Source organism: Orbicella faveolata, unplaced genomic scaffold, assembly GCF_042242905.1.
Source record: "Orbicella faveolata isolate gen_17 unplaced genomic scaffold, um_ofav_v1 contig_14, whole genome shotgun sequence".
Lineage (NCBI taxonomy): Eukaryota > Metazoa > Cnidaria > Anthozoa > Scleractinia > Merulinidae > Orbicella > Orbicella faveolata.
The window spans coordinates 15,403,046-15,415,516 of NW_028301541.1; the positions used below are offsets into that span (position 1 = coordinate 15,403,046).

General features: G+C 37.1%; 2 protein-coding genes across 5 annotated transcripts in view; one reads left to right on the forward strand and one right to left on the reverse strand.

The window, feature by feature from the left end:
• LOC110063183 (phospholipid-transporting ATPase ABCA1-like) overlaps positions 1-1,757 on the reverse strand; it is a 43,362-nt gene extending 41,605 nt beyond the window's left edge. Inside the window, exons 1-2 of the mRNA XM_089287543.1 lie at positions 1,478-1,757; positions 1,280-1,384 (exon numbers count right to left, since the gene is read on the reverse strand). Of these exons, the coding sequence (XP_089143669.1) occupies positions 1,280-1,345 (66 nt within the window). The 5' untranslated portion in view covers positions 1,346-1,384; positions 1,478-1,757. The remainder of the gene's footprint in view (positions 1-1,279; positions 1,385-1,477) is intronic.
• Positions 1,758-1,819: 62 nt separating this feature from the next.
• Positions 1,820-12,365, forward strand: LOC110063186 (F-box/WD repeat-containing protein 9-like). Of its 4 annotated transcripts, none has more exons than XM_020770144.2 (11): positions 1,824-2,055; positions 4,928-5,018; positions 5,133-5,685; positions 6,330-6,585; positions 8,090-8,211; positions 8,707-8,801; positions 8,983-9,128; positions 9,626-9,751; positions 10,279-10,371; positions 11,344-11,412; positions 11,989-12,365. In XM_020770144.2, the coding sequence occupies exons 3-11, from the start codon at positions 5,213-5,215 to the stop codon at positions 12,079-12,081; spliced, it is 1,473 nt and encodes a 490-aa protein (XP_020625803.2). In that variant the 5' UTR covers positions 1,824-2,055; positions 4,928-5,018; positions 5,133-5,212; the 3' UTR covers positions 12,082-12,365. The 4 variants fall into 4 exon arrangements, with proteins under 4 accessions (XP_089143702.1, XP_020625803.2, XP_020625802.2 ...); XM_020770143.2 differs by having other exon boundaries at positions 1,825-2,055; positions 4,928-4,978; XM_020770149.2 differs by lacking the exon at positions 4,928-5,018 and having other exon boundaries at positions 1,825-2,055.
• Positions 12,366-12,471: the final 106 nt, after the last annotated feature.

The window sequence follows — 12,471 nt, forward strand, 5'->3', positions numbered from 1 at the left end:
CCACAGAGGAGCTGTCTTTCTAAACAGATCAAGGATCTTTGACAAATTTTATCACTCCAAACTTGTTATAACAGCGTGTGAGACAATACACTGAACATGACTGTATACAAATTATCAGATACCAAACACATATGCCATCGATATTATATACACGTAGATGACTTATGCTCAAAACATCTTTGAATGAAATATCAAAAGAGAAATTTTTTTCTTAAGCGGAAGTGGAAATATTAACTACCTCTGATCGAAATTATAGAAAGTAACAAAAATTTAGCAATTAATTTGAAGAAACAACATTAAACAACTGAGGTGTTATAGAAACATTTGATAATCCCTAGACTATCAGAAAGATACAAATTGAAAGCTTAATATAAAACTGAAATTTTCCTTTAAATTTCTTTTAGCGAATGTATGGGACTCACTAAAACTTTCAGTCTGAATTTTCACTGTGGACTTGAAAATCGTTCATTCATCTCATGTATGTAAATTTCCCGAGCAAGCTGGTGATGCGTCAAAAATATGTTTCTCAAATCAACACTATCAAGAGATTCACGGAACTTAAAGACTTGAAACTTTCATTTTAACCTTAAGCAATCTTCGATGTTAGTCTCTAAGCAATGGTATAACACACTGGAGTATTAAGTGGGAAAGTTGGATGTCAGTCCTACACTTTTGCACGTCACAAGCACACTAGGGTTACGTCACCGTGCTGTACAAAACATGCAATTTTCGCTGTACATAATAGGGAATTTGTCTCGGTGTTCTGAATTTGACAGAAAATGAAACTTCCCATCAAGAAAATGGCCGATTACGTCGTAAATATATAGCAGAGAGATAACTAGACTCGCAGATTCCGTGCGAAGACTACATTTGAGCTACATTGCTAAATGGAGAGCCAGAACGTGTGGGTCACTTGAGAATTACGAGTAAAATAAAGCCGAAAGTTTTAGATTTCTCGGAAGGCTAAAATATCATTGAAAGCTGACTTTGAAACGCGATTTACACCCCCAACAATAGCAGTTTACCTTGTAAATAAATAAATAATTTTGTTAGAAATTTTACGCCGACGTTTTCTTCCAAAACAAGGAACAATTCGCCACAGGTACCAGTGCAATGAGCCCATGGATGCAAACCGCGCCAGCTGCTCCAAAAAAACGAAGTTAAAGCAAGCTGTTGAGACAATTTCCTCTCCCGAGAAAATGCACCAAAGATGGCTATTAAATCATCAACCTACAAAAACTACACATGTAATGAATTTAAAACTAATTTGTCTACTCACATGTTGTCGTTTTCGAAGCGTAAAGTTCTTCCATAAAAGCAATTTCAGTTGGTCAAAGAACTTCATAGTCGAACAGAATCGAAGGCGATTCTAGCTTCCTTCAGCCTAAGGAATGATATACCACACAGTTATTTGACAATTTCTAGAAATGAAAGTGAAATGGCACGAAAGCGAAACTGAAAATTCACATTTCCTCACCGGCGTAGAAAGCGGTAAACGGGTTTGCGTTACAGTCTTCTTCGACGCTATAAAATTTCCTCTCTCATATCATGAACGCCGTTTCCCTGAGATTTTTGATCCGCAGGCGCCCAAAATTCTTTCTCTCAAGCAGAGGTTCCAAAAAGTACCACGATTCTTGTGAAAGAAAGCGCTTCCTCTTGCCTTCTCCTCTGATGTGGACGAGAATACTCTTTTTTCCTGTTGTGGAACAAGGATCTTTATCAGAGTTCCATTGGGGTACTTGTTTACCTGGAGGCGGAGAGGACTGGGTAAATTGCTATGTCATCTTTTCCGACGAGAAACCGAATTGAGATAACAGAGAAAATACAGTGACGTCATTGTTCGTCAAACTTCGGTAAACAGTCGTCAGAGCTCGGATAATGTTTGCCTTTATCGTCTCCAGTGCACTGGCTCCATTTGCCTTGCGCCTCGCATTTTTTAGATGAAAAAGAAAACAGGTGAATTGATTGTTCGTTCGGATTTTCTTTGTTTTTGTTGTTGAATAGAGTTTCCAGAAAGGTTTTGTGACAGGAAATTGTCTTAACAATACTTCAAAGGTAAGTTTGCTTAGTTTGTGTCGAAAATTATGCAGTTGAAACGTGATTAAAGGTAAAAAAAAGTCACTCGTTGCTCAAATATTCAAGATTTTTTCCAGTTAATAAGCTTACATATCATTTATTATTATTCATTCGTATTTTTTGTAAACTACTACAGGAAGGAAAAAAAAGAAAAAAATGCCATGTCATTAAATATATATCTCTGTCGGTGGCGGTATAACATACGTACATAGCAACTAATTTTGAAAGAATAACTAAGCGCAATGATCATTTGAATTTCATATCACTACAACTAATAGAAATCTAAAATGCAGGCCCACTCACGTGTGACACACGGCATGGCGGAAAACGTGAGCATTAACTTCGAAAGAAATTACCACAGGCACGAAAATTTTAGCTGCGTTAAAATCATACTATTTTCACTCAGCCCATCAAACTAATGATGTGTTGTTATACCTTAATTACAAATTGTTGTGCTTGTGTTTGTAAGCTGAAATAGCAAGAAGCAATTGAATTTTTTCACTGAATTGATGACCCCTAGGGTGCACAGTTGGTATAAATCTACCACATATAAGATTATGTATGTAAAATTCACTCATTAATGGAGCTTCTATGGTAATACTCACAATGATTTCATTTCCAATTTCCGTAAATAGCTCATTTTCTGAGCAAACAAAAATCACACGGCAGATTGGAAGACACTGGAAGACATGAATGATGATTGCAGTAATGTACACATATATTCACTTGCAAATAGGCAGATTTTTCATTCAAACCTCTTCAATCTTTTTAATTGAAAAAGATATTAATATAATATCTGAGAGTCCTGACACAGATTTCCTTCTCTTTCAAGCTATGTGCAACTGCTTGATTTCCTATTGTATATGACTACAAAATACATCATCAATGATACTGATCTAATTCAAATTGTCATAAATAGCTCATTTTTTCAGCAAATATAAAAAAAAATATTTGAAATCACAAATGACCATTGCAGTAATTGTATCCACGTGCAAAGGTAGATTCCTCAACAAACTTCTTTTTAAATCTCTTTCATCAAGAAAGGTAAATTTAAATATCCTGCAGAACAGAGAAGATTTCCTTCTCTTGTACTATAGGCAGCTCCGTGTGCAGCTGGTTGATTTACTAATAGGAATAAAATACATCATAATTTACATGTATGCTTTGTCATAAATATGAAACATCTCACACAATAAAATAATTTCTGTGCTATTCAATTTTCGCAGTGAATTACTGGAATTCCAAATTTTCAACATTAATTTCGTATAATGGCAATTCAAACTGCAGATATTCTGTAAAGTTCCCATAACGCAGCTAGTTAGCTGATTGGGAAAGAGCTAGGGGTGACCAATGGTGAAATTCAAGACTCGCCAACATGCTATATACAAGACCCTTGCTTGAAAATCCAAGACTGGGACTTAAAATTAACAATTTTATACAAATGTACTTGGAGATAGATAGAAAGAAAACCAAAGAGATCGGGTGAAAGTTATCTGAAACTCAAGATTTTCTGTTTAAAACCACTTACCAGTCCTACAAAGAGGGAGAGTGAATAGGTCTTCAGATCGACGGATTTGGCCTGAAAAAGCATACAGATAATGGTTTTTTGCCATAAATCGAGCAGATTCACGAATTCTGAAAACACAGTTGATCGTGGATCAGCTGTGAATTTTGGCGCGGATTCCGGATTGTGCCTGTCTATATTTGATGTATGGATCTTGGGTCCTGAACAAAAATTGGATCATAGATCTTCCTTCAGCCTTTGTCGGTATGTTAATGAGTTCATCCAAATTATTTTTTTTTCAAACGAATCTCATTTAAACTTAGGTATGAGACTGTTATTGGAATTATGCTACATAGTGATTAAGCATGTTGCCTAATTCTTTACTATTTGCGTGATATTTACAATCATGGCATTCACGTTTACCTCTTTACCTTTGAACTTTTACACTTCTGTTTCCGGAGCTGGTTGTTGTTTCGGATTTGAACAAAAATATTGTCAGATCGACTGATTTGGCAAAAAAAGGCACGGATCGGCGGATTTGCATACCCCTATTCACTCCCCTCTACAAAGAAACTGGAGTTGTTACTTAAAACAAAACTGACTTAATGCAAACCCATTTGCTCAAAAAACAAGCCTAGGGTAACTTATATGTACACTGTTAATAAGCACTACAGGGTTAATAACCCTACTGGATTGTTAGGGTTACACTCAGGTTACAGTATTTAGAAGTGTGAGATTTAACCAAAGAGCCTTTTATGCCAGCTGGCCAGTGACTCGTTTATATGTAGATCTTGTTATTTACAGACTGAGACAGATCCACCTATTTCAGTTTGTATGGATTGTAACGGCTACACTACATGTATAAGAAGTGTAAGGTGGTTGTTTTCCAATTGAATAATTAAGTTAATGTCTCTATCACAACCGATTGAATATTATTTACCAGTAATTGCATGTCTGTTTACCATTAATTGCATGTGGGAGGTGCAGTGACCTCATGGTGAGTGCGCTCGACTCTGGAGCGAGTGGTCCGAGTTCGAGCCCTGGCCGGGGACATTTTGTTGTGTTTTTGGGTAAGATACGTTACTCTCACAGTGCCTCTCTCCACCCAGGTGTATAAATGGTTAGCGGCAAATTTAATGCTGGTGGGTAACCCTGCGATGGACTAGCATCTCATTCAGGAGAGAGTAGAAATACTCCTGTTTGCTTCGTGCAACTGAAAGCGGGATAAGCTGCAGCCTGATGAGTCACTTGGCTCATATGCAGACTTTCAATTGCATGTCTATATGGATGTCACTGATAATGTTGCTTGTAATATTATTACATGATTGTATAATTAATTTTTTTTAGACAGAGAGCTGAGTTTTGTGCACTTCACTCCAGAGTGTGGGAGAAATTTAGGTACTAGTTGAATCTGCTGTAACTTGCATACTAGGTTAAGGTAGCTAAAGTTCTTATGCTATTGTCTTTGATTTGAATTTTTGACTTATTAATGATATTTTTAACTATTATTTGACCCTATTAATTTTGTTGCTTTAATTCATTTTTTCTGCAGCTGAAAAAGAATTACTAAACACAGATCAGGCTTCACATAAAGTGAATTATATTTCGTTTCAATTCGAAACTGTCTCACTAATGGATGTTAGTGAGCATCAAGGATGTTGCAATGGTGATCTACAGGATGGAGATGATGCAGATCAGGGTCATGAACTAAAACCACAACCATTCTGTTATAAGGATTCACAAGTACCAAACAAGAGTCCCATAACACCTGAGAATTGTAATGTTGGTTGTCATGAAAACTGTTGCATTTTGACCACCTCCAATCCAGACACATTAACAAGACAAAAGGACCTACATAAGGATTTAGAAAGTCCTGATAGTGTTCAAAATACACATCAAAACAATCACTTGTCGCTGGCAACTCTTCCTCCAGAGCTAATACTTGTGATCTTTTCATACCTTGATGCACGGTTTACTTTACGAGTCTTGACATGTGTATGCAGACTTTTTCATAACCTTCTCTCACCGGAATCTAGCTGGAAGACAAGGTTTGGTAAGCGATGGCCACAGCGAGACAAAAGGGAAGATTATGACTACATATCAAGGTTTGTGCGTTCTCATTACTAATAATGCTCTGGCTGACATTTTTTATCACTTTTAAAATGGATGACCACTTGCATGTACCGGATAATATTGCATTCCAATTGTGGTGGATTAAAGAACCCCTGAGGATATTAACCTCTCTAATCTGTGGCTGCATTGGACATTCATGAGTATGTTTTAAAAACTTGAATATCTCTGGAGTGAAAACAGACATATAAGCAATAGCCTCCATTTGGCATGGAAATAAGATATTTGTCTGCAGACACTCTCTGTTCCAAGGAGCAACCAGTTTTCCGAGAGTGTAGCTCAACAAAAACCGTGAGCTTCGAGGAACAGATAATGTCCAAGGAATATCGCTCGGATATGGGGAATCTACCAATCAAGGATTTTGGACTGGGAAATATCACTCAGATATTCCCCAGTTTTAGCTAGCAAATATTTAGTCATGTGACACATTTGAACCTATCACCCATGAATGAATATATTTGATGCATTATAATTGAAAATAGTAAACAGCATTTTTCTTCTTAAATTATATACAGAATTCTTGTTACTGTTTTAAAATGGCTTAGATACTACAGAAGGAAATTTCATCATCATGGTAGCACTTTAATGATGAGACATTTTGCGTATTAATTTGTCTCAGTTGGAAAAGTATATGTGTTCAGCATGAAGACATGGACAAGTTTTGGAATGATCCCAGCTCCACGTTGGATTTTTATCAGCTCAAAGATCAGCATTTTGCAACAGTGGATGCAGTTCATATAATGAAAGGTGGAGACCTGTGCATTTCAGGCTCAAGGGACCGTGCTGTAGGTGTGTGGAGTTTAAATGCCTTGACAGATCCAACAGAGGCAGGTTATTCAAAGAGGTCCTTTAAGCAAGCTCTGGATGGTCACAGGGTTGGTTGCATTTCATTTCATTTCATCTCATTCAACTATTTTCCAAAGTATCTACATGTAAAATTAATCAAAGGTCTTATTAAAATAAAGTAATGTTTTCAGTAGGAGGGAAACTGGTTTTAACAGGAAAGGAGAACTTTTTTAAACTGATTGCATGAACTTCTTTGTGACAATTTAAACTTGCCTCTGGTACCCCATCCTCGGAGACCCAGGGGCAGTTAGTGGGGGCGGGGAAAAGTCTAAACGGGCGAAAAAAAAAAATGTGCCCAAATTTTTTTCTCGCCCATTTAGACTTTTACTGCCCCCACTAACTGCCCCTGGGTCTCTGAGGATGCTGGTGCCCAGCCCCTAAATAAAACCCCAAATTACTTGTAACTTATTTTCAAATATTTCTCATCGGTTATTGATCTAGTTATTGTAAGAGATTTCTTGTAATAATGTGTGTTCCAGGGGCCCTTCGAACATGTGTGTTTTTTTGGCTTGAACTTGCCTCCTCCTCCTCCTCTTCCCCATCCTTCCATCTCTCTTCTTTTAGCTCTTGCACTTTCCTTTGAAGCTTTTGGCTTTTGAGACCCCCTCTCCCCCCATTGGAATTTGAAATAACCCTTAGTGGGGTGGGTATAGATATTTTCTGGAACCACACAACTCAATCGATTGTTATACGTAATGACGATCAACGCTTATTCATTAGAGTCGGGATTGGAGAGTGTGGTACTTATTTGCATTTCTTGTTAGAATATTTCCCCTTTGAGCTCATGTAAGAGTATGTAACTCCATTACTTGGTATTCTGCTTTAAATCAAATTTGGATGAATGAATTCAAAAACTAAATTTGAAAATAAATGTAAATTAACATGCTTTGTCTAATAAGTTATCAATGGGGAAAGTTGATACTTCAGGCCTGGTTACTGTAGGTGGGAGGGATTCATTAACATTTTTGAGCAGGTGGGTGACTGTTTTTCACTTGCAAAACCATTTGAACTGAACTTCTTTATAAGAAAATACTTTCTGAAAGGTGGTTAAAGATGATTTCCAGTCCATACTACACACTCTTGAGAATTTGTTTGCATTCTTTGTTTTGTTTCATGTAACACATCACAAAATACATGTACACATTTTTCAACTACTTACATGAAGTAAATTCAAAGTTTCAAAACAACCGCCATTATGGATGCAAAGCTTTTTGCTTCGTTCTTTCTCATATCACTTGATGAAACAACTTTGCAGCTGTAAAAATCAATGATTAAGCTGTTGGAAAAAGAATTTGAAAGGCCTCAAAGATAAGGTATATGGTTCGTAACGAATAATATCAATACGCATTCCATTGAGTGAGATTTATAATATTTATAAACATAAGGGTGCTGAGACTGTGCAGCATGGACTGGAAATCATCTTTAAACCAGGAAGGCAAAATCTTCCTCACAGCTGGTCAACTTACCCAGTGCCTGGCCCTTAATAAAACCTCAGCTATACTGTAGTCAATTGAGGATAATCTTTGATTTCAGGGTTGGGTGTGGTGCCTGTCTAGTGACCCAACAGGAGCTCCCAGAGTGTGTTCAGGGTCATGGGATAGCACAATTAAGCTTTGGGATCTTGAAGGACAAAACATTGAGATGACAACTCTCAGGTATGTTATATTCAATTTTCAATAATGTGATTCCAAGTTTGCTTTGTGAGAATCAGAGTATGTCTCCCATATGTCAAATTCTCATTGTTTGTACAAGGAAGCAAAAAGCAATTTTGCTAGGAGAATCTTGCACTCTATCAGATGTCAATTAGGGTCTTATAACATGTAGCTGCTCCTTAATCCAGTGATGCAAAATAATGTATATGATCAAAGCTACAATGCTTTGTATAAGAGGTGATGAAATCCAAGACTCAATGAGAGGCCAAGATCCTTGTTTGACAATCTGAAACTGTGATTATCTTTAGACTCCAAGACAAAAAGAAACCTCTACACTAAAACAAGACTTTGATACTCATCACAAGAGATGATAGGATTCACAATTTTCTGGGCATCATTCGCCATCCCTTGTATAATGGCTACTTTTATTTAATTAATGACCAACACACATGAGATTTTTTCACCTTCATTTTATTTGTTACTTTTGTTAACTTACAGTGTCCATAAAGCAGCAGTATTGTGCATGGCCTGGGAGCATGAGATGCTAATTTCTGGTTCCTATGACAAAACCATTTCATTGTGGGACCTTAGAGGTGATATAGGAAACGCTACCGAAATCACCCATTGAAAGTGCTATTAATGTTATGACTTCACTAAGTAACATTAGTCAATTCATTGAAATAATTAATTAGTCAATTATGTTGACTCACATTTAATTTATCATATTATAAAAACCAATTTAATCTAAGTTTACATCTTTTCTTTCCCACATAGGTGGTAATTCCATCAGCAGGTTAAAAAACCACTCAAAACCAGTGCTGTGCTTGTCTGTTGATGACAGGTTCATTATCAGTGGAAGTGAGGATCAAACTCTCTCAGTGTATGATAGAAGAGCTGCTCAAGTTTATAAAACAGTTAAGGTAAAAGGCCTAGCCACTGACAGAATTAATCAACATACTTGAGTGTCCAAAATTGGATCATGTTTACTAAAGGCATCTGCAGTCAAGTGTCGATGAATACCCTTGATCGACCCTCAACACAAAAATTTATTTACAAGAGGAGGCGTAATGGGTGGCTACTGCATAAAATTATGGGTACTCAGGGAGTGCATCCTAGACCCATGAGACCTATAACCTAGATAATGCTTGCCATTTTAAAAGGGCCGTTTCTTTCAGGCAGGTCATTACTTTTGGGGGGACTGTTACTTTCAGGGTTCAATAGGAAGGTAAAAAAGTCATGTTACTTTTGCGGAGCTGTTGTTTTCAGGGTGTGGTGGGGGCGTGGTATTCTACAGATCAGGGTGACTATAATACAGCTCGGACTCTTCCCACGTCTGATTCTATTAATTTAATTGTGAATGTTATTCTCTGTGGAAATAAAAATATTAAATGTTTTCCATTATAATATGAATTTGCAGCTTGAGAGCCCTGTCTTCAGCTTGTGCCATAGTTCCACATGTGGCTACAACTACCTCAGAGCTGGAGGGAGAGAAGGTTGCTTGTATCTATTGGACACCACTGGTGATAAATTTGAAGAAATAACAGTGAGTATTACCTTTAATATATTTCATCACTTAACAAATGTGGCACACATGTAAGTAGGGGTGGCAAATGGTCCTTAAAAAACAATGGGTCTCCCAAAATTTTTGTCAAGTTTTGCGAGTCTCACAGTCTTGATTTTATGCAAGGCTAAGAAAGTCCCGTAGTACCAATTTGTTTGAATGTTTTCTTTTTTTATGTCTGAATGTCTTAGAACCCAAACATCTCAAACTCGCATTTAAAACACTTTGAAACATTGGTCTCACAATTCAAGAAGTTAAAATGTCTTGGGCTCGCAAAGAAAAACACTAGTTTCAGGCACCTTCTCGCAAAGCCTTGCATTCACCACTCACCACCTCTGTAAGTTCATAAGATACTAAGTACTGCTGACTATATATATATATAGAGAGAGAGAGAGAGAGAGAGAGAGAGAGAGAGAGAGAGAGAGAGAGAGAGAGAGAGAGAGAGAGAGAGAGAGAGAGAGTAGTGCTCTAACAAGCTGATTGCATCCCACCTAATTTTTCTTTCTCAGCCTAGCATTGACCTGGAATCTAAAGGAAAAATCTCTGGAATGTGTCATTATGGGGGAGCAGTTGTTGTCTGCTCAACTGACAAATCTATTAAAGTATGTATCAAGAAATGTCGCTTCTGTTTTTATGGGTGTTCATAATTATATGGCATGAAAATTTGCAGTCTAAGTATTGTCTGAACACTTTCTGATCTGTTCCATGAGTGAACAGTTTGGGAAGCAAAGCTCAAGGAAAACTGCAAGCTTTGAGGAGGCAGGCAGGTAGGCTGCAGAACAGGTAGTTTAGGAGGGCAAATTGGAAGCGCAATACACAAGCACAAAGAGCAAGGGTAAGCTTGTAGCCTGAGTGAGAGGCTTGCACTGTGTGCCCATGTATCGTACATTCTGCTCTCCCCTGCTAAACTGCTTCTTCTGCAGGCTAGTAGGCAGGTACAATAAACACGTGCATATAAGAACAAATGGATTAAGAACATCAGGCTGAAATTTGGCCAATAAAGCACCATATATATAAGATCCAGTTCAGTCTGATAAATAAAACATGTTCTTACATAATAAGGAGGAGGGTGTTGGAATAAGAAAAAGTGTTGAAACTAATGTTACATTTGTACTCGTTAGTGTTAACTAGTTTACTACCTGAGAGATTTTTATTTAATTTATTTATTTACTGATTTGTTTACGTACTTATTTATTTATAATAAAAGATGCTAACTAAACCTCTAATAACATGTTATGTGCAGTATTTATGACACAAAGTTTAAGAACATATTAAGAACATCTTCAGGCTGATTTCTCACTAATCACCCGATAAATAAGAACTAGAACTTATATGCAGGTGTTTGCTGCAGTTCTAAGCAGTACATGTAGGTGTCTTAGGCTTCAATGACAGACAGGTATGAAGGAAGATGAGTAGGTTCCTGTGCATAATGGTTCTTGGCAGCTAAAGCTATTGGGTTAGTTAGATAATTCTATGGGTAAGACAGGTAACCTTTTATCTTAGTTTGTTCAGTTATGCTCTCCATATTGTTTTTTCCTGTAACTGATATTTGACAATGTAATCCATCTCAACAGGTTCTGGAACCTTCTTGTGTTTTATCCGTTATGCATTCATTTGATTGTCATTCCGGAGAAGTAGCATCGGTCAGTAAAAACTTCATTGTGAACATAGCAACAAATGAAATGCTTTTTGACCAATAATAACAATCTGCATCATGTATGCAATAGACCTTTTTACCAATACTACAGCTATTTTGAATTCCATTTTTTCGCATAGCTATTATTCAATGCTCAGGGGGCAAATACATACTAATTTGCCCCTGAGCATCCCATAATAGCTATCTGAAACAATGGAATTCAGAAAAGCTGCTCTATTGCTAAAAAGGTCTATTATAAACATTTTCTGGATACATTAATTTAATTCGATTTTCTCAAAAAGATGATAGAAACTGGTCATTTCACCTCATTAGGGACCAGTAACTGTTTGTCATTTAATTGTGTTGCAAATTTTTGATTTTTTTTCCAAAATGATCAGTGACTAATATCATTACACTGTAAAAGTAAAGGGATGAGAACAAGTAAATCATCAAATAGAAAATATAGTCCTGATGTACCACCAAACTCTCAAAACCTATGTTAAAAGGAATGTATGATAATTAGTAAAGAGAATCTGTATTTTGAGCATGGGGCTGAAAGGAAAAACTTTCTTTGTTTCTCCAGGTTAGCAGCAGAGGCTCTGTGTTAGCCTCATGTTCCAGTGATCTCAGTGTTGGAATATGGAGACCCAAGAGCATGCGACCAGGGTCGGCCTGAGAATATAACGTTGATATATGACTTATAACACGACTGCAACGTACATTTATCCATTCGTCTGTAAATAGCTAAAAATGACTCAAGTAGTCAATTTTCCGTTGGTAGCCATTTGTGTCTGTTATTGAAGGAAAATATTTCCATGTTTTTACTCCCAAGAGGAGACAGGACAGGCACCTGGAATGCTAGGATATGAAGTCTTGCTAGTCTTCAAATACTGTTCTTTATGTTAAAAAAAACTATGTATCTGTATAACGCTATTAAAGTTCTCTTATGAAAGTTGAAAACCATTTCGATAATCCCCCTACCACCCAGAAAAAATGAGCCCCCGCCCCCCGCCCCCATCTCCAAGCCTCATTCGCTAAGACGCCCTCCCGAGTACAATCTCTCCAT

Coding starts and splice junctions, on each gene's coding strand:
- LOC110063186 (XM_020770144.2), top strand. CDS start 5,213: ATGGATGTTAGTGAGCATCAAGGATGTTGCAATGGTGATCTACAGGAT. Junction 8,212..8,706: donor ATTGAGATGACAACTCTCAG/GTATGTTATATT, acceptor GTTAACTTACAG/TGTCCATAAAGCAGCAGTAT. Junction 10,372..11,343: donor CAACTGACAAATCTATTAAA/GTATGTATCAAG, acceptor CCATCTCAACAG/GTTCTGGAACCTTCTTGTGT.